Consider the following 27,613-nt stretch of genomic DNA (forward strand, 5'->3'; position numbering starts at 1 on the left):
GCGGGTATTACTACAGCCCTGTAGACCATGAGCTTGGTGGCAGTTTTGAGGGCCTGGTCTTCAAACACTCTTTTCCTCAGGCGGCCGAAAGCTGCACTGGCGCACTGGAGGTGGTGTTGGATTTTGTCGTCAATGCCTGCTCTTGTTGATAGGAGGCTCCCGAGATATGGGAAGTGGTCAACGGTGGATCTTGATGACTGGGGGACAGTGCTGTGTGGTGAGGACAGGCTGATGGAGGACCTTTGTCTTGCTGATGTTTAGCGCAAGGCCCATGCTTTCGTATGCCTCAGTAAATACATTGACTATATCCTGGAGTCAATGGGCCCAAGTTTCCACAAGAAAAAAAACGGGCACCCCTCCGAGCTGGGCGCCCGTTTTTCACGCCTAAAACGGCGCCTAAAAAGATCCTCGGTATTCTCCACCTACTTACAGGTCCTCTGGCCCTCGGCGCAGCCAGCACGAGCTGTGGGGGGGGCGGAGCCAGGTCCGGCGCTGAAAACAGTGCCGGGACCTCTGCACATGCGCGCTACAGTCGGCACGCAAGTGCAGTAGCTCCAGGCGCCGAACTGTGTGGGAGGGGCCCGAAGCACGCAGCCCCTAGCCCTGGCTGAATGGCCTCACTGGGGCTGCATGAATAAGGCTCCTCCCATGGCCAGCTCCTGCTCCCCCCCCCCCCCGCCCCGACCCGACACCCGCTCCCCCCTGCCTCCGGACCAGACCCGACACCCACTCCCCCCAGCCCCCCCCGCCGACCAGACCCGACCCGACACCCGCTCCCCCCCCCCCCCCCCCGCCGACCAGACCCGACCCGACACCCACTCCCCCCAGCCCCCCCCGCCGACCAGACCCGACCCGACACCCGCTCCCCGCCCCACCCGCCAACCAGACCCGACCCGACACCCGCTCCCCGCCCCACCCGCCAACCAGTACCGACCCGACACCCGCTCCCCCCTGCCTCCGGACCAGACCCGACACCCGCTCCCCCCCCCCCCCCCCCCCCCGCCGACCAGACCCGACCCGACACCTACGCCCCCCCACCCCCCTGCCGACCAGACCCGACCCGACACCCGCTCCCCCCCCCTCTCTCCCTCCCCCTCCCTCTCTCTCCCTCCCTCCCCCTCTCTCTCCCTCCCTCTCTCTCCCTCCCTCCCCCTCTCTCTCCCTCCCTCCCCCTCTCTCTCTCTCTCTCCCGCTCAGCAGCACGAACGGCTGCAGAATTCTCCCTGGCTGAAGCACTTTCACACAGGTAGGAAGATGGTTTATTTAATCTTTTCTTGGCTTATAAATGTTTATTCAGGTTGGATTTATTTGTATAATATTTGTAGAAGTATAAATACGGATTTATTGTCGAATTTAATGAGTTCCCTTCCCCCCCCCTCCCCCCCCACCTCGTTCTGGACGCCTAATTTGTAACCTGCGCCTGATTTTTTAATGTGTAGAACAGGTTTTTTCAGTTCTACAAAAATCTTCACTGGCTCCATTCTACTTTAGTTTGGAGTACATTTTCACTGTGGAAACTTTCAAATCAGGCGTCAGTGGCCGGACACGCCCCCTTTTGAAGAAAAAATTATGTTCTAAAGTAGAACTGTTCTGCCTGACTAGAACTGCAGAAAAAAAAATGTGGAGAATTACAATTTCTAAAATAGTCCGTTCTCCACCAGTTGCTCCTAAAAATCAGGCGCAAATCATGTGGAAACTTGGGCCCTATATGTGCGCAGACGCAGGTGGCATCTGCGTACTGTAGCTCGACGACAGAGGTTGGGGTGGTCTTGGACCTGGCCTGGAGACGGCGAAGGTTGAACAGCTTCCCACTGGTTCTGTAGTTTAGTTCCACTCCAGCGGGGATCCTGTCGACTACTAAAAATATTAAAATATTAAATATTAAAAATATGCAACCTTGTTAGATAGCTGCATGGGGATATATTGTACACGCTCAGTTTGCTTCACATTACAGGATCGAAATATAATGAATCCATAATTAACTTTTTTGTGGAGACAAAATTATATTTTTGCAACCAGCAATGGATAGGACACCTGCCAATTGAATTTTGAAATGCCCTAAGAAACACCAAATCAGACAGAATGTTTCAGAAGCAGTTCTAGTTGTACCCATGAGTTTGACAGACAGTGAGAACTTGAATTTATATAACAATTTGCATTTAATGTAGTAAAATGTCCCAAGGTGCTTCATAGGAGCATTATCAAACAAAATTTGACACCGAGCCTCATAAGGAGATATTATGACAGGTGACCAAAAGCTTGATCAAAAGAGTTAGTGTTATGTCCTCGGATGTTCTAATAATGACTCCATGAGTCATTATTAGAGCATCCAAATCACACGGTGCCGCCAGCCTCCTGAGGTCTGCGGCGTATTTCGCGATTTCCTGGCCTTCGGGCCGTCGGTGGGTGTAGAAACGGTGTCTGGCTGTGAGGATGCTTTCCTTGGGCTTCAGTTGCTCGTGGATCAGTGTTACGAGCTCCTCGTATGACTTAGTCGTTGTCTTTGCTGGTGCCAGTAAGTCCCTGACGGGGCCATAGACGGTGGGCCCACAACTGGTTAGCAGGATAGCTCTGCGTTTATCAGCCAGTGTGGCCGGGTCGTCTCCTGCCAAGTCGTTTGCTGTGAAGAAATGGTCGAGCCTCTCCACTAAGGCATCTCAACCATCACCATCGGCGAACTGCTGCAACGTACCAAGGGTAGCCATTTTCACGTGAAAGTCCGTAATCTCATCACCTATTGTTATATCGTTGGATGCTCTAATAATGACTCCACGAGGCAATGTGTTGTACTTGAACTGTAATGACCTTAGTCCTTTATTAGTTAACTGCAGAGTGAGGATTACACATGGTGGCCTGCCTTTTATACTAGACCAGGCACACCTGTACAGGTAACCTACAAGTCTCCACTGCTGTACCCTCTGGTGGCACACCTTCTAATAGTACAAACAGTAGCCATGTAGGGAGAGAGGCGGAGATGTTTAGGGAGGGAATTCCAGAACTCAGGGCTCCAGCAGTTGAAGGCACGGCTATCAATGGAGGTGCAATTATAATTGGGAATTTACAAGAGGCCAGAGTTGGAGGAGTGCAGAGATCTCAGAGGATTATAGGGCTGCAGGAGGTAATAGAGATAGGGAGGGGCAAGGCCATGGAGGCATTTGAGCACAAGGATGAAAATGTTAATATCGAGTCGTTGCCAGAGCGGGAGCCAATGCAAGTCAGGGAGCACACAGGTGGTGGGTGAATGCGACTTGGTGCAAGTTAGGATACGGGCGGCGGAGTTTTGGATGAGCTCAGATTTATGGATGGTGAAAGATGGGAAACCACCCAGGAGAGCAATGGAAAATCAAGTCTAGAGGTAACAAAGGCAGACAGAGCCATTTACATCTGTAGAATGTCCAAAAATGCTTCACAACAAGTGAATTACCTGTGAAGTGTAATCACTCTTGGTACATCCACAAATGTGCCCGCCAAATTTCACACAGCAAGGTCCCACAAACAGCAGATAAATCAATCTGTTTTTGATAATGTTGGTTAAGGAATGGAACCTTATTCAAACCTTATTCAAACACCAGGAAAACTCCCTGCTTTTCTTCAAATGGTGTTATGAGTACTTTTTTACATCAACCTGAGAGGGCAGGCAGGTCTCCGTTTTAACATCTCATCCAAAAGATAATACTGCCTTCACCCGACATCACATTGAAAGGTCCACTCGACCTACAAACTGGGATTAAAGGAGGCGAAAAAGAAGACATAAAGAGGGGAACTCGGGCTCCTCCGAAAAAGGTGCGAGATTCTTTGGGATCGTACGGAAAAGTTAATACAGTGCTATCGGACCATTCATCGAGGCACTCAGGAAATCTCCTGATTTTCCATAAGGCCAGGCTTCCCCTGGACATAAGTGAGAAGAATAAACATCTTGGCCCCGATAGTGGTGGCCTTACCGCCCACTGACGCCTGTTGCCGCCGACTAACGGCGAATTTTGCTGCCATTTTCCTTTCTTTGCCATTTTCCACTTGGGCTGGAGCGGGTGGGAAGGGAGTACCACCAGGAACCGCCCGCTGATGTCCTCTGGCAGCCAAGTGGCATAAGTGGCCTCCCGCCCGCCGAGCTGCCAGGTTGGTGCGGGCGGGAGTTGGCGCCAGCAGGGGGCAGGACCGCTGCGTGGAAGCTGTTCTAACCCCGGCGGTAGGTATGAAGTGCAGAAAAAAAGGTTGTGACCATATTTTAAAACATTTTTTTACAACGACTTACCTGGATGGGGTCCCCTGAAGGTGTTCTGATGTTTTTTTTTTGTTTACCATTATTTTTATTTCCAGTTCTTCCACCCTCCCTGGGCTCGACTCCATCCTCGGTGGCACTTGGGTGGCAAGAGCCTTTGCCGCCGAGATTGAGAGCTCCCACCCACTGCCGCCCAGATTGAAGGTGTAAGCCATTGTTTGGCCGCCAGGCGGTACTGCCACCTCTTTTAGAGGAATCTTTCAGGCAAAGTACCGCCCAGTCTCTTGGCGGCCATCGGCGCTCCTTTGGGCGGGCCTTGGCATTCATCAATTTCAGCCCCCTTTTACTGCAGTAACTGGAAAACTATTATCATCAGGTAAAGAAAGAAATACTTGTATAACGCCTTTCATAATTGTTGAGTCCTTAACTGTTAAACATAATCACACAAGGCACGTACTGCAGACACAGTCACTCTGTGAACTTCACCTTTATTACCTGGACCAAAGAGTGCTGGCCCTGCGAGGGACTCCCCTTATATACCTGAATCTCCAGGTAAGGAGTGTCTCCCACAAGTACACCCCCTGTGGTCAAGGTGTGCATTTCTAGTAAGTATGTACAATATGTAGTGGTTACATGAGGGTTATAATTGTATAAGGGTTACAGTAGTATGCTGGTTACATACATGACATCACCTCCCCCCTCATGTCTTTTTGACTCAAAGGTTAAGTCTATCGGGTGGTCGACGCTCTCTCTTGGAGTGCCGCAGTTGAGGCTCTGGTGGCTGAGCCTTGACATGCATTTCTGTCACCTGAGGTGATTCCTGCCTGTCCGGGCTGGCCGCAGGGACTGTGCATGCTGGTGATTGTCCTTGTTGCTCGTCCACTGGCAGTGGTGTGGTTGGCATCTCATGCTCTTCTTCATGTTCATCGGTGTCTATGCTGAACTTTTTCTTTACTTGGTCCAAGTGTTTGCGGCATATCTGCCCATTATTGAGTCTGACCACTATGACCCTGTTTCCCTCTTTACCAATTACGGTGACCTCCAGCCACTTGGGTCCCAATGCATGGTTAAGTACAAATACAGGATCATCCATTTCTATACACTTCTCCCTTGAGTTACGATCATGGCACTCGGTTTGGGACTGGCGCTTGCCCTCAACAATGTCTGCCAGGGTTGGGTGGATGAGGGACAGCCGCGTTTTGAGCGTACGTTTCATGAGGAGTTCCACTCCCGTGAGCGAGTGCGGCCAGGACCTATAGGCCAGCAGGAGGCGTGATAGGTGGTACTGCAGAGAGGGTCCTTGGATGCGGAGCATACCTTGCTTTATGACTTGGACTGCACGTTCGGCCTGGCCATTGGAAGCCGGCTTGAACGGCGCCGTCCGGACATGTTTGATGCCATTACCCAACATAAACTCCTGGAATTCATGGCTGGTGAAACACGGGCCATTGTCGCTGACCAGAATGTCCGGTAAGCCGTGGGTCGCGAAAACCGTGCGCAGGCTCTCCACAGTGATGGATGTCATGCACGAGTTTAATATGATGCACTCGATCCATTTCGAGTATGCATTGACAATTATCAAGAACATTTTTCCCATGAACGGGCCCGCATAGTCCATGTGGATGCATGACCATGGCCTGGTGGGCCAGGACCACGGGCTGAGCGGGGCCTCCCTGGGGACGTTGCCCAGCTGGGCACACGTCGTGCGCCTGTGAACCCAGTGTTCCAGGTCTGAGTCAATCCCCGGCCACCATACATGTGACCAGGCAATGGCCTTCATTAACACGATGCCAGGGTGCTCGCTGTGGAGTTCCCTGATGAATGCTTCCCTCCCCTTCTGGGGCATGACCACTCGGCTGCCCCATAGCAGGCAGTCGGCTTGGATGGAGAGCTCATCCATCCGTCTCTGAAACGGTCTGACCACCTCGGGGCACGCCCCATGCGTGGGCGTCCAATCCCCCGTCAGGACACATTTCTTTATCATGGATAGGAGGGGATCCCTGTTGGTCCAGAGTTTGATCTGGCGGGCTCTGATGGGGGAGCCTGCGGTGTCAAAAGCCTCAACGGCCATGACCATCTCAGCGCTTTGCTCCACCGCAGGCAAGGGGAAGCCTGCTGAGCACGTCAGCAGGTGCTGTATGGTGTATTCATATGCAGCCAGCGTGAGAGCCCATCGCTGTATGCGAGCTGACGCATTTGTATTGACCGCCTTGCTGTCGGACAACAGAGAAGTTAACGGCTTGTGGTCCGTTTCTAACTCGAACGGTCTGCCGAAAAGGTATTGGTGCATTTTTTACACACTATAAACGCAAGCGAGTGCTTCCTTTTTGACCATGCCGTATCCACGCTCTGCCTGGGAGAGCGACCTGGAGGTATAAGCCACCGGTTGGAGTTGTCCATTTCCATTACCCTACTGCAACACACACCCAACCCCGTATGATGATGCATCGCATGTTAAAACTAGTTTTTTACAGGGGTCATACAATGTTAACAGTTTGTTAGAACAAAGCAGGTTCCGTGCCCTGTTGAAAGCCCGTTCTTGACAGTCCCCCCAAAACCATTTGCAACCTTTATGCAGGAGCACATGTAATGGCTCCAACAATGTGCTTAAGTTTGGCAGGAAGTTCCCGAAATAGTTCAAAAGTCCCATGAACGATCGCAACTCCGATGTGTTGCCGGACCGGGGCGCACGACGGATTGCCTCCGTTTTGGATTCGGTAGGCCGGATCACGTCTGCGGCAACCCTCCTGCTCAAAAACTCGACCTCTGGGGTCAAAAACACACACTTGGTCTTCTTCAGCCGCAGGCCTACTCGGTCCAGTCGACGTAGCACCTCCTCCAGGTTGTGGAGATGTTCCTTGGTGTCTCGACCCGTTATTAGGATGTCGTCCTGGAATACGATTGTGCCGGGAATGGATTTCAGCAAGCTTTCCAAGTTTCTCTGAAAGATGGTGGCCGCCGAACGATGCCAAAAGGACACCTGTTGTAGATGAACAAATCCTTGTGCGTTGTGATAGTGGTCAGAAGCTTGGATTCTTCAGCCAGTTCCTGAGTCATGTAGGCCGAAGTGAGGTCCAATTTAGTGAACAGCTTGCCACCTGCCAATGTGGCAAAAAGGTCCTCCGCCCTCGGGAGCGGGTATTGGTCCTAGAAACATAGAAACATAGAAAATAGGTGCAGGAGTAGGCCATTTGGCCCTTCTAGCCTGCACCGCCATTCAATGAGTTCATGGCTGAACATGCAACTTCAGTACCCCATTCCTGCTTTCTCACCATACCCCTTGATTCCCCTAGTAGTAAGGATTCCATCTAACTCCTTTTTGAATATATTTAGTGAATTGGCCTCAACAACTTTCTGTGGTAGAGAATTCCACAGGTTCACCACTCTCTGGGTGAAGAAATTCCTCCTCATCTCAGTCCTAAATGGCTTACCCCTTATCCTTAGACTGTGTCCCCTGGTTCTGGACTTCCCCAACATTGGGAACATTCTTCCTGCATCTAACCTGTCTAACCCCGTCAGAATTTTAAATGTTTCTATGAGGTCCCCTCTCATTCTTCTGAACTCCAGTGAATACAAGCCCAGTTGATCCAGTCTTTCTTGATAGGTCAGTCCTACCATCCCGGGAATCAGTCTGGTGAACCTTCGCTGCACTCCCTCAATAGCAAGAATGTCCTTCCTCAGGTTAGGAGACCAAAACTGTACACAATACTCCAGGTGTGGCCTCACCAAGGCCCTGTACAACTGTAGCAACAACTCCCTGCCCCTGTACTCAAATCCCCTCGCTATGAAGGCCAACATGCCATTTGCTTTCTTAACCCCCTGCTGTACCTGCATGCCAACCTTCAATGACTGATGTACCATGACACCCAGGTCTCGTTGCACCTCCCCTTTTCCTAATCTGTCACCATTCAGATAATAGTCTGTCTCTCTGTTTTTACCACCAAAGTGGATAACCTCACATTTATCCACATTATACGTCATCTGCCATGCATTTGCCCACTCACCTAACCTATCCAAGTCGCTCTGCAGCCTCATAGCATCCTCCTCGCAGCTCACACTGTCACCCAACTTAGTGTCATCCGCAAATTTGGAGATACTACATTTAATCCCCTCGTCTAAATCATTAATGTACAGTGTAAACAGCTGGGGCCCCAGCACAGAACCTTGCAGTACCCCACTAGTCACTGCCTGCCATTCTGAAAAGTCCCCATTTACTCCTACTATTTGCTTCCTGTCTGACAACCAGTTCTCAATCCATGTCAGCACACTACCCCCAATCCCATGTGCTTTAACTTTGCACATTAATCTCTTGTGTGGGACCTTGTCGAAAGCCTTCTGAAAGTCCAAATATACCACATCAACTGGTTCTCCCTTGTCCACTCTACTGGAAACATCCTCAAAAAATTCCAGAAGATTTGTCAAGCATGATTTCCCTTTCACAAATCCATGCTGACTTGGACCTATCATATCACCTCTTTCCAAATGCACTGCTATGACATCCTTAATAATTGATTCCATCATTTTACCCACTACCGATGTCAGGCTGACCGGTCTATAATTCCCTGTTTTCTCTCTCCCTCATTTTTTAAAAAGTGGGGTTACATTGGCTACCCTCCACTCCATAGGAACTGATCCAGAGTCTATGGAATGTTGGAAAATGACTGTCAATGCATCCACTATTTCCAAGGCCACCTCCTTAAGTACTCTGGGATGCAGTCCATCAGGCCCTGGGGATTTATCGGCCTTCAATCCCATCAATTTCCCCAACACAATTTCCCGACTAATAAGGATTTCCCTAAGTTCCTCCTCCTTACTAGACCCTCCGACCCCTTTTATATCCGGAAGGTTGTTTGTGTCCTCCTCAGTGAATACCGAACCAAAGTACTTGTTCAATTGGTCCGCCATTTCTTTGTTCCCCGTTATGACTTCCCCTGATTCTGACTGCAGGGGACCTACGTTTGTCTTTACTAACCTTTTTCTCTTTACATATCGATAGAAACTTTTGCAATCCGTCTTAATGTTCCCTGCAAGCTTCTTCTCGTACTCCATTTTCCCTGCCCTAATCAAACCCTTTGTCCTCCTCTGCTGAGTTCTAAATTTCTCCCAGTCCCCGGGTTCGCTGCTATTTCTGGCCAATTTGTATGCCACTTCCTTGGCTTTAATACTATCCCTGCAGGGACACCTGGTTGATGGTGGCTTTGTAGTCACCGCAGATCCTAACCGAGCCGTCCGCTTTAAGGACAGGAACAATGGGACTTGCCCAGTCACTGAATTTAACGGGCAAAATTATGCCCTCTCTGAGCAGCCTGTCCAGTTCACTCTCTATTTTCTCATGCATCACGTATGGCACTGCTCTGGCTTTGTTTTGCACTGGTCTGGCGTCGGGGGTGATGCGTATAACTACTTTTGTGCCCTTGAACGTTCCGACAGCGGGTTGAAACAGTGACCCGAATTTTTGTAGTACCTGTGAGCATGAGCGTCGCTCCACAGATTAAATGGCGTGCACATCCCCCCATTTCCAGTTCATCTCAGCTAGCCAGCTCCTTCCCAAAAGCGCGGGGCCATTTCCCGGAACAATCCAGCCGGTATTTAGAGAATGGAGATTCAAGACTCCTGGCCAGCAGGTGTCTTGAATCTCCATTCTCTAAATACCCCACAGAAATCTCGGGTATTACAGTTGTCAAATTGGACCAACTCCTCCCCTTTCTCCAGCAGAAAGCTTGGAAAAGCGGGACGCATTATACCTCCTTTGGTGATTTGCGAATTTATTTCTTTCATCCAATCCTGTGGCATTGCCCTCACACTCTTCTCATACGTGATCTTAATTGCTTTTTCCTCTACCTCCTGATCCTCCTCCCAAACCATATCCGTCACTTCCACTTCCGGCAACCAACCTGGAATTACATCATACAATACATCTTTCACATATATAATACCGGCTTTTATAAAAGCATGATTAAATAATACCTCTCCTTCAATGTTGATCCACCTGTTCAAAAATAAGGGCTGTTCTAAAAATTCCTCAGCATCTTTGGGCATAAACTGCAAAAATTGGGCCCAAGTGTCTACAACCCCCTTATAAAACCTAGGGAGAGGTTTAATCGATTTCAAAAACATATTGTTGCATTCCATATAAAATATTCCCTGTCCTTCTATCCCACTTAATTAAAAAGAAATGCTGGAAACAACTCTTCCAAAAACTTGTATTTGACTTCTGAAGAAATCTCTTCACCCATTTAATTCTAAAGGATTTTTTCTTCAACTTATTATCTGGGAAATTGAGTCCTCCCTGATTTCACTGTCCAATGATGGTATTGTAAACAACCAAGGCTGGTTCCCCTTCCCATAAATACCTCACACAAGCCTCTCGGATAAAGTTTTCTGTCCACTCAGGAATATCCTCCACCGTCAGTAAGCACCATAGTTTAGATAGCAGGAGACCTGCCACCACTGTCGCTCTTCCTTGCACTTTCAACCATCTTCTTTCCCATCTTCTCAAAATCTTTTAAATTTTCATATACTTCGGTTCCCAATTTAGTCCACCCACTTCATCCCTATCCTCCTTGCACCCCATATGCACCCCCAGAACTTCTAAAACCTCCACCACCTTAAAAGGGCTTTCCTCCAATCACTCACCCCATCTCCTTCCCACAACCAGGCAGTGGGACTTGGTATAATTTACTCTGGCTCCTGAAGTTCTGCAATACTCCTCCACTACTCCCATAGCTTTCCTCATGGACTCCCCATCTCTCAACATTAAGGTCGTGTCATCTGCATATTGCTGTATCACTGACACCTGCCCGGAACTGGGAACCGCAATCCCGACCACGCCTTGTTCCTTTCGCATCATGTAACCTAATGGTTCTGCTACCAATGTGTACAACAATGGGGACAGGGGACAACCCTGTCTCACTGATCTCTGCATTGGAAAATACTTGGATAAAAAACCATTACATTTAACACAGCTAAATGTGTTTGAATAAAAAATCCTTATCCATTCAATGAAGTTTTCCCCAAAACCAAATGCTTCCAAAACCATCAATAAAAACTCATGAAAGACTCAATCAAAGGCTTTCTCTTGATCTATCTTTAGCACATAAGCTTCCCTCCCAGTCTCTTCCATGAGTTCTATCGCATCTCGGATTGAGACCACAGAGTAAGCGATGTCCCAACCTATGATTCCATAGGACTGAGAGGGCGAAGCTATCTGCGGCATCACTTCCCTCATACGATTTTCCATAACCCTCGCCAAGATCTTATAATCCACATTTAATAATGCGATGGGCCTCTAATTCTTCAGATCCCTTCTATCCCCTTTATTTTTATAAGCTAAGCTTATGATATCTCTCCTCATAGATGGGGCCAGGCTTCCCTCAGTTTTTAATCTCCTTTAAAACCTCTAAGACCAATGGACTTAAAATCTCTAAAAGTTCTTTATAAAATTCTGCATCAGACCCTGGGCTTTCCCCCCCTTCATACCACTTATTGCTACTTTTATTTCTGCTAATCCTACTTCTTAGTCACACATGCTTCTCTCATCCTCCTTTAAACTCTCTTCAATAAAAGCACTAACCTTCTCCATTGCCAATTTGGATATGTCTTCTTTTGTACATAACTTTTGATAAAAGCTACTAGCTGCCTCCATAATCTCCCCATTTTCATTAATGATCTTTCCCCCAACCTTCAAATCTCCAATTAATGATAACCTTTGTCGCAACTTCTCTTACTCTAGAAAATATCTAGTGCATCTTTCTCCCTCCAATGCATTTTAGCCTTTGCACGGAGAATTGCCCCCTTGCATTTTTAAGCTTGCAATAATTCCCTCTATTCCTTTAAAACCTTCCACTTAGTCTCTGCTCCCTTATCCCCTCCATCAACTGCTTTATAGATATCTGTAAACCTTCTGTTTATATTCTCTTCTTGACGCCAGTTAACTGTTGCTCTTTCTTTCCCATAATGTACCGAAAAAACTTTTACCTCATATTTGAAATTGTCCCACCAAACAATTTTTTCTTTCAAGAATAAAGGTTCCTTTCGAGCATTCTTTATTATATTTAAAATCCCTTCTTTAAAAGCAATTTCTTTCAGGTACTGATTGTTTAAAATCTACACCCCTGACTGATCTTAACTCTACTGTTCCTAATTTTAAGAACCAGTGGTCACTAAAAAATACTTTTTTATAATAAATCTCCATCACCTCAGAACTTAACCCTTCCCGCATTAACACAAAATCTATTCGACTCTGTTTTTAAACATCACTTACACAATCTCTTCTGGAGAATTTGCTTTTTATGGGGTTCCAATCCTTCTATAAGTCTCTCAAATTTAAATTTGTCATCATTTTTACAATCATCTCTCTGGAGTGTCCGTCCAAGATAAAAATACATTAAAATCCTCCACTATACAAGGTTTTCCGCCTCTGCCACTTCTGTGAATAACCACCGAAAAAACTCACGACGCTTGCAATGGTCATTCGGCACATAGATATTAAAGAGTTCACAATTCAATTCATCCATTTGTACCTTTAGCTGTAAAAAATCTCCCCTCAGTGTCCTTGTCCACCAATGCAATGTTCTCTTTTATGGACGAACTCACTAAAACAGCCACCCCTCTGCAGTTATTATTTGCACAACTTGCAAACACTTCTCCCTTCCAAACCTTCCGAACTCTTTCTAGGATCTCCTCATCCCAAAAGCTTTCTTGCAGACACAGCAGGCCCGTGCCTGTAAAACACTGCAACAACTGCTGCAATTTCTTCTCCTCCCTCAGTCCGTTCACATTAATTGAGACCAATGTAATCATTGCTGCTAATAAAAGAAGTGTGCCTGATAATCCCCCCATCATCAATACATTTCTGGCCCTTCCCTCCTCCCATGCTCCTTCCCAACCTTTTGGGCAGCTGTTGCTTTCTCCTGCAGCCTCCGGCTCTTTTTCATCTCCTGCTTGAACTTCCCCTGCAGTTTCAGCCTCTTCCTTACATTAAATTTAGGCCACAGAACTGGCCCTTCTTCCTCCTTCTGCCCCTCACTAACCTTTCCCTTACCACATGATGCCCTCCCCACCCTCACCGCCCCCCCCCCCGCAATTCCATGTCTCCATCCTCCTCTGACTCCTCACTCTCGAGCTCTTCTCTAACTCCCTGTTCCCTGTCAGATACAGAATCTCCCTTAGAGACTCCGCCGACTAACATGGTTTAGAAACATAGAAACTTTGAAAATAGGTGCAGGAGTAGGCCATTCGGCCCTTTGAGCCTGCAGCACCATTCAATGAGTTCATGGCTGAACATGCAACTTCAGTACCCCATTCCTGCTTTCTCGCCATACCCCTTGATCCCCCTAGTAGGATGGACTACATCTAACTCCTTTTTGAATATATTTAGTGAATTGGCCTCAACAACTTTCTGTGGTAGAGAATTCCACAGGTTCACCACTCTCTGGGTGAAGAAGTTTCTCCTCATCTCGGTCCTAAATGGCTTACCCCTTATCCTTAGACTGTGACCCCTGGTTCTGGACTTCCCCAACATTGGGAACATTCTTCCTGCATCTAACCTGTCTCTAAACCCGTCAGAATTTTAAACATTTCTATGAGATCCCCTCTCATTCTTCTGAACTCCAGTGAATACAAGCCCAGTTGATCCAGTTTTTCTTGATACGTTAATCCCGCCATCCCGGGAATCAGTCTGGTGAACCTTCGCTGAACTCCCTCAATAGCAAGAATGTCCTTCCTCAAGTTAGGAGACCAAAACTGTACACAATACTCCAGGTGTGGCCTCACCAAGGCCCTATACAACTGTAGTAACATCTCCCTGCCCCGTACTCAAATCCCCTCGCTATGAAGGCCAACATGCCATTTGCTTTCTTAACCGCCTGCTGTACCTGCATGCTAACCTTCAATGACTGATGTACCATGACACCCAGGTCTCGTTGCACCTCCCCTTTTCCTAATCTGTCACCATTCAGATAATAGTCTGTCTCCTCTGTTTTTACCACCAAAGTGGATAACCTCACATTTATCTACATTATACTTCATCTGCCATGCATTTGCCCACTCACCTAACCTATCCAAATCACTCTGCAGCCTCATAGCATCCTCCTCGCAGCTCACACTGCCACTCAACTTAGTGTCATCCGCAAATTTGGAGATACTACATTTAATCCCCTCATCTAAATCATTAATGTACAATGTAAACAGCTGGGGCCCCAGCACAGAACCTTGCGGTACCCCACTAGTCACTGCCTGCCATTCTGAAAAGTACCCATTTACTCCTACTCTTTGCTTTCTGTCTGCCAACCAGTTCTCAATCCACGTCAGCACACTTCTCCCAATCACATGTGCTTTAACTTTGCACATTAATCTCTTGTGTGGGACCTTGTCGAAAAACTTCTGAAAGTCCAAATATACCACATCAACTGGTTCTCCCTTGTCCACTCTACTGGAAACATCCTCAAAAAATTCCAGAAGATTTGTCAAGCATGATTTCCCTTTCACAAATCCATGCTGACTTGGACCTATCATGTCACCTCTTTCCAAATGCATTGCTATGACATCCTTAATAATTGATTCCATCATTTTACCCACTACCAATGTCAGGCTGACCGGTCTATAATTCCCTGTTTTCTCTCTCCCTCCTTTCTTAAAAAGTGGGGTTACATTGGCTACCCTCCACTCCATAGGAACTGATCCAGAGTCTATGGAATGTTGGAAAATGACTGTCAATTCATCCGCTATTTCCAAGGCCACCTCCTTAAGTACTCTGGGATGCAGACCATCAGGCCCTGGGGATTTATCAGCCTTCAATCCCATCAATTTCCCCAACACAATTTCCTGATTAATAAGGATTTCCCTCAGTTCCTCCTTATTACTAGACCCTCTGACCCCTTTTATATCCGGAAGGTTGTTTGTGTCCTCCTTAGTGAATACCGAACCAAAGTACTTGTTCAATTGGTCTGCCATTTCTTTGTTCCCCGTTATGACTTCCCCTGATTCTGACTGCAGAGGACCTACGTTTGTCTTTACTAACCTTTTTCTCTTTACATATCGATAGAAGCTTTTGCAGTCTGTCTTAATGTTCCCTGCAAGCTTCCTCTCGTACTCTATTTTCCCTGCCCTAATCAAACCCTTTGTCCTCCTCTGCTGAGTTCTAAATTTCTCCCAGTCCCTGGGTTCGCTGCTATTTCTGGCCAATTTGTATGCCATTTCCTTGGCTTTAATACTATCCCTGATTTCCCTTGATAGCCACGGTTGAGCCACCTTCCTTTTTTTATTTTTACGCCAGACAGGGATGTATAATTGTAGTTCATCCATGCGGTCTCTAAATGTCTGCCATTGCCAATCTACTGTCAACCCCTTAAGTATCATTCGCCAATCTATCCTAGCCAATTCACGCCTCATACCTTCAAAGTTTCTCCAACAGTGCCACTCCCTTCGGTCTCATCTCCACCATTGACCATTGCTCCCTGTTTCTTCTCTCTCTGGGACAATGGCACATCTCCACCCATCTTGCTCCCTTTTGGCATCTTTGTCTCCCCGTTCCCATCCTGCTGACCCTTTAAGGTTCCTGCCTCTTGCACCCTCTCCTGGTCTTGCCCCCTCCTGCTCCCCAAGATGTACAATTTCCCATCTCTCTTTGGAGTACTTACACTTACTCCAAACCCCACACCCGCCTCTGCTCCCCCCATGGACACTTGAAGGTGAGCCATATTATGGCTCGACTCTGTCCCTGACCATGATGACCTCCTCTGACTTTGTCCTTTTCCACCATATTTGGTGTGTTTTCCACCATCTCCATCCTGTTTTCTGCTCCGCAATTTTCTGCCTCTTCTTGCACTCTTTCCTCATTACGTTCGGCAGCTGTATCCTCCGCCTGCTCCGCTCTTCTGGCCACTCCATTCATAATTCCTGCTCCTTCTCCCATTTTCTCGTCGCTCAAAGAGCTTCTTTCTGTCTCCCACACAGCGGGTGGGGTCTTTGTGACAAACCGCACAGCTCTCTGCCTTGCAGTTCCAAGCGATATGTCCAGACTTGCCACAGTTATAACAGTACAGATCTCGACAGCTTCTTACTCGATGGTCGTGTCCAAGACATTAATAGATAACCTTCACCTGGTTATCATTCAGAACCCGGAAGTACTGCATTCCTTCAATTGTCTCGAATTTCATGCTGTAGAGTAATGACTTCACCCCCTCTGGAAACCGCACTTTTACATAACGGGTTCCATCGGCTACCCGCATTCCAGGATAGTATCTCCTCTTTATTACTGAGCAAAGTTTAATGTCCCATGACTCCAACTTTTTATTAGCACATCGTCCTCAACATAAACCGGCAGGTTTAAGAATAAAACCACCACTTCTTCAGAATATAGCAAAGATTCTTCCAAGTACTTTTCACCATCCTTCAGGCTCAGAAAAATTCTTTCCACCTCCTCTCGGCCACTGACCGTCACATCAAATCCAACATTTGGCTTTGGTCAGCAAGCAAAGCAACTTCCCATCACCGCAGTCCTCATGTTCAGCCTGGATGATATCCCAAGCTCACATCTCTTTATCCAGCCAATGAACCACCATTGTGTTTTCTTTTCCAAACCTCCTGGGGTCCCGGCCCAAATCTTTGGGCCTTATATTCTCCCTTCTCAAGGCATTCTCTCCCCTGATTAAATTCATATTTGGAGCATTGTCCTCTGAGGGGCCTGGCACTCCAGGTCCCTCAGCAGCCATCTGGCTGATGTTTATGAGCCAAATAGGCCCTAAACTTTGAAAAAAACACCCAATAACCCACCACCAACTTGTTACAAACTCACTCCAACTCCTGCAGTAATCAGCAGCACCTGCTCACTCCTAGCCCCACCCTCCTAGAGAGTGCTACCCACTGAGCCTCAGCTGACACTAAATGAAATAGGTTTAGTCTGCATAAAAGCAATCCAGATGTAACTGTAATTATCCTTGCTCATCTGAGGGGGTTTATTCAACTGAATACATCATATGTACATAACACTTCAATACATAGTTCAGTATAATGTATGCCATTCAGTTACATTTTAGGGGAAGAATTCTATTCAAGTTATTGTAAAACATTAACAATACTACCCGAACGGTAATAATCCCTATATTACAATATAGGGTATAAGTGCTTGCAGGAAACACTGGCATAAAGAATCTCTTTTGTGTTTTCTCGAAGACAGAAAGGCTGGTTGCCTGGTTTTGGGTGGATCAGTCATGATATAATGTGGGAAGGAAGAGGGTCACTTCAGTGACAAGTGAAATGTACATTTGTCTCCTAACCCCTGCCCCTACCCCTCATCCTTCCTCAGGCACCCCCATCACCATTTCTGCCCTGTAGAAAGACCTTCAAAAATGTCTGTAGAGGGAGTTTTGAATAGCTAATTGCATCCTGGAGCTCCAGGGAGGATGGGGGGAGATTATTGGTTATGTATCAGTATGGTGTGAAGATTGACCAAACACCCTATCTATTCTGCCAACTATGATACTGCATAGACACACTATAGTAGTGTGCACCTCATTGTTAATAAATTGCCTATATGGCTCAGAGACATGGACTATACAGCAGGCACCTCAAAGTGCTGGAGAAGTACCACCAGCGCTGCCTCCGCAAGGTCCTGCAAATCCACTGGGAGGATAGACCACAAACATCAGTGTTCTCGCCCAGGCCAACATCCCCAGCATCGAAGCACTGACCATACTCAACCAGCTCTGTTGAGCAGGCCACACCATCCGCATGCCCGCCACGAGACTTCCGAAGCAAGTGCTCTACTTGGAACTCCTACATGACAAGCGAGCCCCAGGTGGGCAGAGGAAACGCTTCAAGGATACCCTCAAAGCCTCATTGATAAAATGTAACATCCCTACCGGCACCTGGGAATCTCTAGCCCAAGACCACCCTAATTGGAGGAAGAGCATCTGGGAGGGTGCTGAGTACCTTGAGTCTCATCGCCGAGAGCACACGGAAACCAAGTGCAGACAGCGGAAGGAGAGTACGGCAAACCAAGCTCCCCACCCACCCGCTTCTTCAACCACTGCCTGCCCCATCTGGGGTTACAGAGACTGTATTCCTGTATTGGATTGTACCTGAGATCTCAATTTTAAAGTGGAAGCAAGTCTTCCTCGATTTCGAGGGACTGCCTATGATGGTGATAATAAATTGCTCACTGGCATGAATACTATTCACTGCCTGCTTCAGCAGAGACCTAGAAACATAGAAACATAGAAAATAGGTGCAGGAGTAGACCATTCGGCCCTTCGAGCCTGCACCGCCATTCAATGAGTTCATGGCTGAACATGCAACTTCAGTACCCCATTCCTGTTTTCTCGCCATACCCCTTGATCCCCCTAATAGTAAGGACTACATCTAACTCCTTTTTGAATATATTTAGTGAATTGGCCTCAACAACTTCCTGTGGTAGAGAATTCCACAGGTTCACCACTCTCTGGGTGAAGAAGTTTCTCCTCATCTCGGTCCTAAATGGCTTACCCCTTATCCTTAGACTGTGACCCCTGGTTCTGGACTTCCCCAACATTGGGAACATTCTTCCTGCATCTAACCTGCCTAAACCTGTCAGAATTTTAAACGTTTCTATGAGATCCCCTCTCATCTGAACTTCAGCGAATACAAGCACAGTTGATCCAGTCTTTCTTGATATGTCAGTCCCGCCATCCCGGGAATCAGTCTGGTGAACCTTCGCTGCACTCCCTCAATAGCAAGAATGTCCTTCCTCAAGTTAGGAGACCAAAATTGTACACAATACTCCAGGTGTGGCCTCACCAAGGCCCTGTACAACTGTAGTAACACCTCCCTGCCCCTGTACTCAAATCCCCTCGCTATGAAGACCAACATGCCATTTGCTTTCTTAACCGCCTGCTGTACCTGCATGCCAACCTTCAATGACTGATGTACCATGACACCCAGGTCTAATTGCACCTCCCCTTTTCCTAATCTGTCACCATTCAGAAAATAGTCTGTCTCTCTGTTTTTACCACCAAAGTGGATAACCTCACATTTATCCACATTATACTTCATCTGCCACCTCTGCAAGATTCTGGGATGTTGAGGGAGAGTTTAAGAAGAGTGGCTTCTCCCTCTTGTGGTTGACCTTGTCATTGTGCAGGCTGCTAATCTTACTGAGTGTGCAGTGGGACTGGATACAGACAGCTGTATTGGCAGCAGCTTGCTAAATCTGGTGAAGTGCGACCAAGAACTACTCTATGCTGGATTATTTCCACGTGCGTTAGTCAGATTTTGGCATTCTGTATACACTACATTTATGCACAGTGCTTTTTAAACTACTTTTACAATACCGAGAGATTGCAAGAAAAGGCAGACTTTAATCTGAATTTACCTGACATGAGAGACTGAGGGACAAAACAATAAATGCTCGAAACACTCAGCAAGTCAGTCAGCATTTGTGGAAAGAACAGATGAGTTAATGTTTTGGATGTAGACTTTTTCCCAGAACTGGAAGAAACTACAGATGAAAAGGATTTAGAAAGGAATAGACCAAAGGGACAGTAGAAGGAAAACGTACACACAGAAATAGAACGGCCTGCAAGGTGCTCAAATGGAAAACAGGAGTGGGTTAAATGGCTGAAGTGATATTCAGGATTCTGGGATGGTTGTTCCCGTTCAATGGTTTAAGTTAGACTTTTCTTTGTGATCTCGCGACATTGCATTGGATTTTTTTTTTTGGCCAGAATTTTTTTCCAGGTCATTGACTCTTTTCTGACAACCTTCTGCATTTAAATGAAGCTCACATATTCAGTGTGTTCCTTACTTCCATTGTCTATGTGCAAACACCTCCTTTGGGTGTTGGTAGCAACATCGCTGTTCCCACGAAAGCATACTGATATTTGGCAAAATGTTTGAGTTATTTATTCGGGACCAATTGGCAGAATCCTTTTGCTTTTTGTCTTTTTCAGGACACCATTTTGTGCCTTTATTATCAGTAGCATATGATGTCAGAGTCATTTGCATTTGTTAGCATATGTTGAAATACAGCAGCTCACTGGGACAGTAGATCTGCATAATGGGAACTAGTTGTCTTAATTTTCTGCTGACAGTAATTTAAGTAACTAATTTACATAAATGACTGCCTTTATACCTCTGAAGCATCTGTAGCCTGTTAGTGACTGGACAATATGTAAGGGTACTATAACAGTGTTTTAGTATAATATTTTAGCAAAGAATCAGTTTAAGAAAGATTCCTAATATAAAATGGCAAATATATAATTCGGTCTATCATTATTAATTTGCTTTGTTATTCAGTTTTTCACTTGATTTTCCAGCTATTGTTCATCAAAGGACCAAAATTAGGGCATTGGTCCTACATTAAGGAAAATCTAATTTGCTAAGCTGAATGCAGTATTTCTTTAAAAATATATATATTAAAATCATTAACTGTTTCTTGGTTACTAGCTTTATAATTTATAATTGCACTTGTGTTTGTTTAAAGTGATTTAATCATAACCATGGCTAAAAATAAAATGCTATAATTCACTAGGGAATGTAATGTCTGATTCTGGTTTCCCTTCAGTTGTTGTATCTGAATTTATCACCGAGGGGTTAGAGGTCACAGTGTTTGAGGTAAGATACTTCAATTCGCTTTAATGTTTTATTTTATTGGCTTTGCACATTTTGATTGAGCCTAGGCCTACACGATAAGGCCAGCGGCACACTCTGGGCATAAATCTGCCAGGGCTTCTGCGGCGGTGACTAGAAATTGGCCAGGACTCAGACATTACAGGTCTTGGCCTGTGCTGAAAATTCTTGGCAGAGCCTGTTTGGAGCACAAACTCGCCCAAGCCACCAGAGGGCATAGGGCTGGCAGAACACTGGAAACACTGGGCATCCTACATGCACTGCGGAAAACCCTGTCACATGGTGAAGATGAAATTATGACATGGGCAGGGGTGCAAAACAAATCTCTGTCAACTCTGTCATGAGGGTTTCTGCCTCTACCACCCTCTGTAATTGCCTCCTTCTTGCTGAGCACATTCTAGACTGGGATGAACTCATTGAACTGGCACTGGGAATAGCGGAAGTGAAACTCCCTTAGGGATTTAGATTTGGGTCCTGGTCAGACACCCCCGAACCTCCAAAGTTGCCTACATCGCAGTTACATTGTTCCCTTTCAACCCTTTTCGGAAGTCTAGGCACTCATTGAAATTGGGCATGTGCACTGTTATGTCTTGAATAAAGAGTCAGACTAGATACTGCAAGCTCAAAGTAAGGTGTGACCATAGTCCTTTATTACAGATCTCAGAGTGCCTCTCCAGCCTGTGAGGCCTCCTTATATACAGGTGCTCCCAAGGGATTGTGGGATCCCTTGGGACTCCAGGAGATAAGCCTTCTGGTGGTTAGACATGGTATTTACAGGTTGACATACATAACAACACTCCCCCCCTCAAGTCAGTGGTGTAACTATTCACAATGTGAGTCGATCTGGGGCCTTCCTTTCCCTGGTTGATCGTCTCGGTGCAAATTGGGCATGTGCACTGTTATGTCTTGAATAAAGAGTCAGACTAGATACTGCAAGCTCAAAGTAAGGTGTGACCATAGGTGTTGGTGAGTCGTTTGTTGGACCTCGCTGGAATGCTGCGCAGCTGGCCTTGCTGGGCTGCTGGGGGTGGTGAGTCTTGCTGAGCTGCTGCGGGTGATGGGTTCTGCTTCGTGGTCAACTGCTGGGTCGGTTGCCACTTGTGTGTGTGTTGGAGGTTGGAAAAAGGTGGAGTCTATTGTGGGTTGTTCTGGAGAGTCCGTAAATCCAAGTTTGGTTTGGCCCAAGTGTTTCCTGCAGGTGAGTCCATTTGCGAGTTTGACCACAAACACCCTACTCCCCTCTTTGGCCAAACAGTGTCAGCAAGCCACTTGGGATCTTGTCCATAGTTCAACACAAATACAGGATCATTTATTTCAATTTTGCGTGACACATTTGCGCGATCATGATATGTATTCTCTTGAAGCTGCCTGCTCGCTACCTGTTCGTGTAGATCAGGGTGGACTGACGAGAGCCTTGTCTTAAGTGCCCTTTTCATGAGCAGTTCAGCGGGAGGGACCCCAGTGAGCGAGTGGGTCTTGTGCGGTAACTAAGCAGAACTCGGGATAAGCGAGTCTGCAGTGAGCCTTCAGTTACCCTTTTCAAGCTCTGCTTGATTGTTTGAACTGCTCGTTCTGCCTGACCATTGGACGCTGGTTTAAACGGGGCAGATGTGACATGTTTAATCCCATTGCGGGTCATGAACTCCTTGAATTCGGCACTGGTAAAGCATGGCCCATTGTCACTTACAAGGACATCAGGCAGGCCGTGCGTGGCAAACATGGCCCGTAGGCTTTCAATGGTAGCAGCGGACGTGCTTGCCGACATTATCACACATTCAATCCATTTGGAGTATGCATCTACCACCACTAAAAACATTTTTCCCAAAAATGGGCCTGCATAGTCGACATGGATCCTAGACCACAGTTTTGAGGGCCAGGATCATAAACTTAGTGGCACTTCCCTGGGTGCATTGCTTAACTGGGAACATGTATTACATTTGTGCACGCAGGAATCTAGGTCTGCATCGATACCGGGTCACCACACCTGGGATCTGGCTATCGTTTTCATCATTACGATGCCTGGGTGGGTGCTGTGGAGATCACTAATGAAAGTGTCCCTGCCTTTTTTTGGCACCACTAACCGATTACCCCACAGGAGGCAGTCTGCCTGTATAGACATTTCACTTTGCGCCGCTGGTACGGCTTTATTTCTTCCTGCATCTCAAACAGGTCACTAGACCAACTCCCGTGGAGCACACAGTTTTTTTTACTAAGGACAGTAAGGGGTCCTGGCTCGTCCAGGTTCTAATCTGTTGGGCAGTAACAGGTGATTGCTCACTCTCAAATGCTTCCATTACCATAACTAAATCTGCGGGCTGTGCCATCTCCATCCCTGTGGTGGGCAGTGGCTGCCTACTGAGAGCATTGGCATAGTTTTCTGTGCCTGACCTGTGGCGGATGGCGCAGTTGTATGCGGACAACGTGAGCACCCATCTCTGGATGCGGGCCGATGCATTCGTATTTATCCCCTTATTTTCAGAAAAGAGGGATATAAGTGGCTCATGGTCGGTTTTCAATTCAAATTTGAGCCCGAACAGATATTGATGCATTTTCTTTACCCCGTAAACACACGCTAATGCTTCTTTTTCGATCATACTATAGGCCCTCTCAGCCTTAGACAGACTTCTGGATGCATAAGCAACCGGTTGCAATTTCCCAAATTCATTAGCTTGTTGCAATACACACCCGACACCGTATGACGACACATCATATGCTAGTACCAAATGGATCGTACAACATAAACAATTTGTTTGAACATAACAGCTTTCTAACTTTCTCAAAGGCATTTTCTTGGCTTTTACCCCATACCCATTCATCTCCTTTATGCAGTAAAGAGTGCAGTGGTTCTAACAATGTGCTAAGACCCGGTAAAAAATTACCAAAATAGTTCAGGAGTCCTAGAAACGACCGCAGCTCCGTCACGTTTTCTGGTCTCAGTGTGTTCTTGATTGCCTCCGTCTTCGAATCGGTGGGCCTGATGCCATCCGCCACGATTCTGCTCCCCAGGAACTCTACTTCAGATGCCAGGAAATCGCACTTCGAGCGTTTAAGCTTGAGCCCCAAATGATTAAGCCGACTAAGAACCTCCTCCAGGTTCTGCAGTAGCTCAACGGTGTCCCAACCTGTAACTAAGATGTCGTCTTGGAAGACCATAGTGCACGGGACCGACTTCAGCAAACTTTCCATGTTCCTCTGGAATATCGCCACGGCCGATCGAATCCCAAACGGGCATTTGTTGTAAATGAAGAGACCTTTGTACGTGTTCATGCAGGTGAGGCCTTTCGATGATTCCTCCAGCTCCTGCGTCATGTAGGCTGAGGTCAAGTCCAGCTTCGTGAATGTTTTCTCTCCCTCCAGCATTGCAAATAGGTCGTATTGATCCTGCAGTGAGAAATGATTGATTGTTACTTTGTAATCACCACAGATTCTGATGGTGCCGTCTCCCTTGAGGACTGGAACAATCGGATTGGCCCACTCATTGAATTCGATCGGCGAAATAATGCCCTCTCGTTGCAGCCTGTCCAGCTCGATCTCCACCCTCTCTCTCATTGTGTATGGTACCGCTCTCACCTTGTGATGGATGGGTCGTGCCCCCGGAATCAAATGGATCTGCATTTTTGCTCCTTGGAGCTTCCCGATGCCTGGTTCGAACAGCGAGGGGAACTTGCTTAGGACATGGGGACATGAAGTCTCGTCAACGAACAAAAGTGCTCGGACGTTGTCCCAATTCAAGCGCATCTTTCTCAGCCAGCTCATGCCGAACAGCGTGGGGCCATCGCCCGGTACCACCCAGAGTGGTAACTCGTGCACCGCTCCATCATAGGAGACCTTTATGGTAGCACTGCCAACTACAGGAATCAGTTTCTTTGTGTACATTCTCAGTTTAGTACGAATGGGAGTCAGGACTGGCCTTGAAGCCTTGCTGCACCACAATTTATTGAAAGTCTTTTTGCACATTATGGACTGGCTTGCGCCCGTGTCCAGCTCCATGGACACCAGGAGTCCATTTAATTTAACCTTCAGCATTATCGGAGGACACTTTGTGGTAAATATGTGTACCACATATGCCTCTGCCTCGTCGGTCTGAGGCTCTGGTTTGTCATGATCCACCGTGGATCTGTCCTCCTCTGCAACATGGTGGTTTGCAGGATTAGCAGGGTTTGCAGCTCACCTGCACAAACATTGGAGGTGTCCCATTGTTCCACAGCCCTTGCAAACGTATCCTTTAAAGCAGCATGAATGGAAATGATGATCACCCCCGCAGCACCAACAAGGTGTTAATGGCCTTGCATTCACCACCCTTGATGGTGGACTCTGAGTCATCTGCGGATGTGCAGCTGCAGATGTGTAAATCCTGCCATGTACATTTCGTTTCAAAAACAACGTTACTTTGTTCACAGTACTTGCAGCAGCACTAGTGTGCTGAGAAATTTGTTTGGTATTGTCACTGTGGCGATAAACGCCTGGGCTATTGCTATGGAAAAGGAGGTGGGATAGCGTTGCTGGTTAAAGAGGAAATTAACGCAATAGTAAGGAAGGACATTAGCTTGGATGATGTGGAATCTGTATGGGTAGAGCTGCGGAATACCAAAGGGCAGAAAACGCTAGTGGGAGTTGTGTACAGACCACCAAACAGTAGTAGTGAGGTTGGAGACAGCATCAAACAAGAAATTAGGGATGCGTGCAATAAAGGTACAGCAGTTATCATGGGCAACGTTAATCTACATATAGATTGGGCTAACCAAACTGGTAGCAATACGACGGAGGAGGATTTCCTGGAGTGTATTAGGGATGGTTTTCTGGACCAATATTTCAAGGAACCAACTAGAGGGCTGGCCATCCTAGACTGGGTGATGTGTAATGAGAAAGGACTAATTAGCAATCTTGTTGTGCGAGGCCCCTTGGGAAACAGTAACCATAATATGATAGAATTCCTTATTAAGATGGAGAGTAACACAGTTAATTCAGAGACTAGGGTCCTCAAATTAAGGAAAGGTAACTTCGATGGTATGAGACGTGAATTGGCTAGAATAGTCTGGCAAATGACACTTAGAGGGTTGACGGAGGATAGGCAATAGCAAACATTTAAAGATCACATGGATGAACTTCAACAATTATACATCCCTGTCTGGAGGACTCAACCGTGTCTAACAAGGGAAATTAAGGATAGTGTTAAATCCAAAGAAGAGGCATATAAATTGGCCGGAAAAAGCAGCAAACCTGAGGACTGGGTGAAATTTAGAATTCAGCAGAGGAGGACAAAGGGTTTAATTAGGAGGGGGAAAACAGAGTATGAGAGGAAGCTTGCCAGGAACAAAAAACTGACTGCAAAAGCTTCTACAGATATGTGAAGAGAAAAAGATTAGTGAAGACAAACGTAGGTCCCTTGCAGTCAGATTCAGGTGAATTTATAATGGGGAACAAAGAAATGGCAGACCAATTGAACAAATACTTTGGTTCTGTTTTCACGAAGGAAGACACAAATAACCTTCCGGAAGTACTAGGGGACCGAGGGTCGGATGAGAAGGAGGAACTGAAGGATATCCTTAATAGACGGGAAATTGTGTTAGGGAAATTGATGGGATTGAAGGCCGATAAATCCCCGGGTCCTGATAGTCTGCATCCCAGAGTACTTAAGGAAGTGGCCCTAGAAATAGTGGATGCACTGGTGATCATTTTCCAACAGTGTATCGACTCTGGATCAGTTCCTATGGACTGGAGGGTAGCTAATGTAACACCACTTTTTAAAAAAGGAGGGAGAGAGAAAACGGATAATTATAGACTGGTTAGCCTGATATCAGTAGTGGGGAAAATGTTGGAATCAATTATTAAAGATGAAATAACAGCGCATTTGGAAAGCAGTGACAGGATCGGTCCAAGTCAACATGGATTTATGAAGGGGAAATCATACTTGACAAATCTTCTGGAATTTTTTGAGGATGTAACTCGTAGAGTGGACAAGGGAGAACCAGTGGATGTGGTGTATTTGAACTTTCAAAAGGCTTTTGACAAAGTCCCACAAAAGAGATTGGTGTGCAAAATTAAAGCACATGGTATTGGGGGTAATGTACTGACGTGGATAGAGAACTGGTTGGCAGACAGGAAGCAGAGAGTCGGTATAAACGGGTCCTTTTCAGAATGGCAGGCAGTGACTAGTCGGGTGCCGCAGGGCTCAGTGCTGGGACCCCAGCTCTTTACAATATACATTAATGATTTAGATGAAGGAATTGAGTGTAATATCTCCAAGTTTCCAGATGAAACTAAACTGGGTGGCGATGTGAGCTGTGAGGAGGATGCTAAGAGGCTGCAGGATGACTTGGACAGGTTAGGTGAGTGGTCAAATGCATGGCAGATGCATTATACTGTGGATAAATGTGAGGTTATCCACTTTCGGGGCAAAAACACAAAGGCAGAATATTATCTGAATGGCGGTAGACTAGGAAAAGGGGAGGGGCAACGAGACCTGGGTGTCATGGTACATCAGTCATTGAAAGTTGGCATGCAGGTACAGCAGGCGGTGAAGAAGGCAAATGGTATGTTGGCCTTCATAGCTCGGGGTTTTGAGTATGGGAGCAGGGAGGTCTTACTACAGTTGTACAGGGCCTTGGTGAGGCCTCACCTGGAATATTCTGTTCAGTTTTGGTCTCCTGATCTGAAGATGGACATTCTTGCTATTGAGGGAGTGCAGCGAAGGTTCACCAGACTGATTCTCAGGATGGCTGGACTGACATATGAGGAGAGACTGGATCAACTGGGCCTTTATTCACTGGAGTTTCGAAGGATGAGAGG

The 27,613-nt window shown here is 46.7% G+C and overlaps 1 protein-coding gene across 1 annotated transcript in view; it reads left to right on the forward strand.

Moving 5' to 3' along the window:
- The window catches only part of LOC139263108 (cadherin-related family member 2-like), a 273,421-nt gene that overhangs the window by 177,475 nt on the left and 68,333 nt on the right, over positions 1-27,613 (forward strand). The window contains exon 20 of the mRNA XM_070878659.1: positions 20,760-20,809. Within this exon, the coding sequence (XP_070734760.1) occupies positions 20,760-20,809 (50 nt within the window). The remainder of the gene's footprint in view (positions 1-20,759; positions 20,810-27,613) is intronic.

This window comes from Pristiophorus japonicus, chromosome 1, assembly GCF_044704955.1.
Source record: "Pristiophorus japonicus isolate sPriJap1 chromosome 1, sPriJap1.hap1, whole genome shotgun sequence".
Lineage (NCBI taxonomy): Eukaryota > Metazoa > Chordata > Chondrichthyes > Pristiophoridae > Pristiophorus > Pristiophorus japonicus.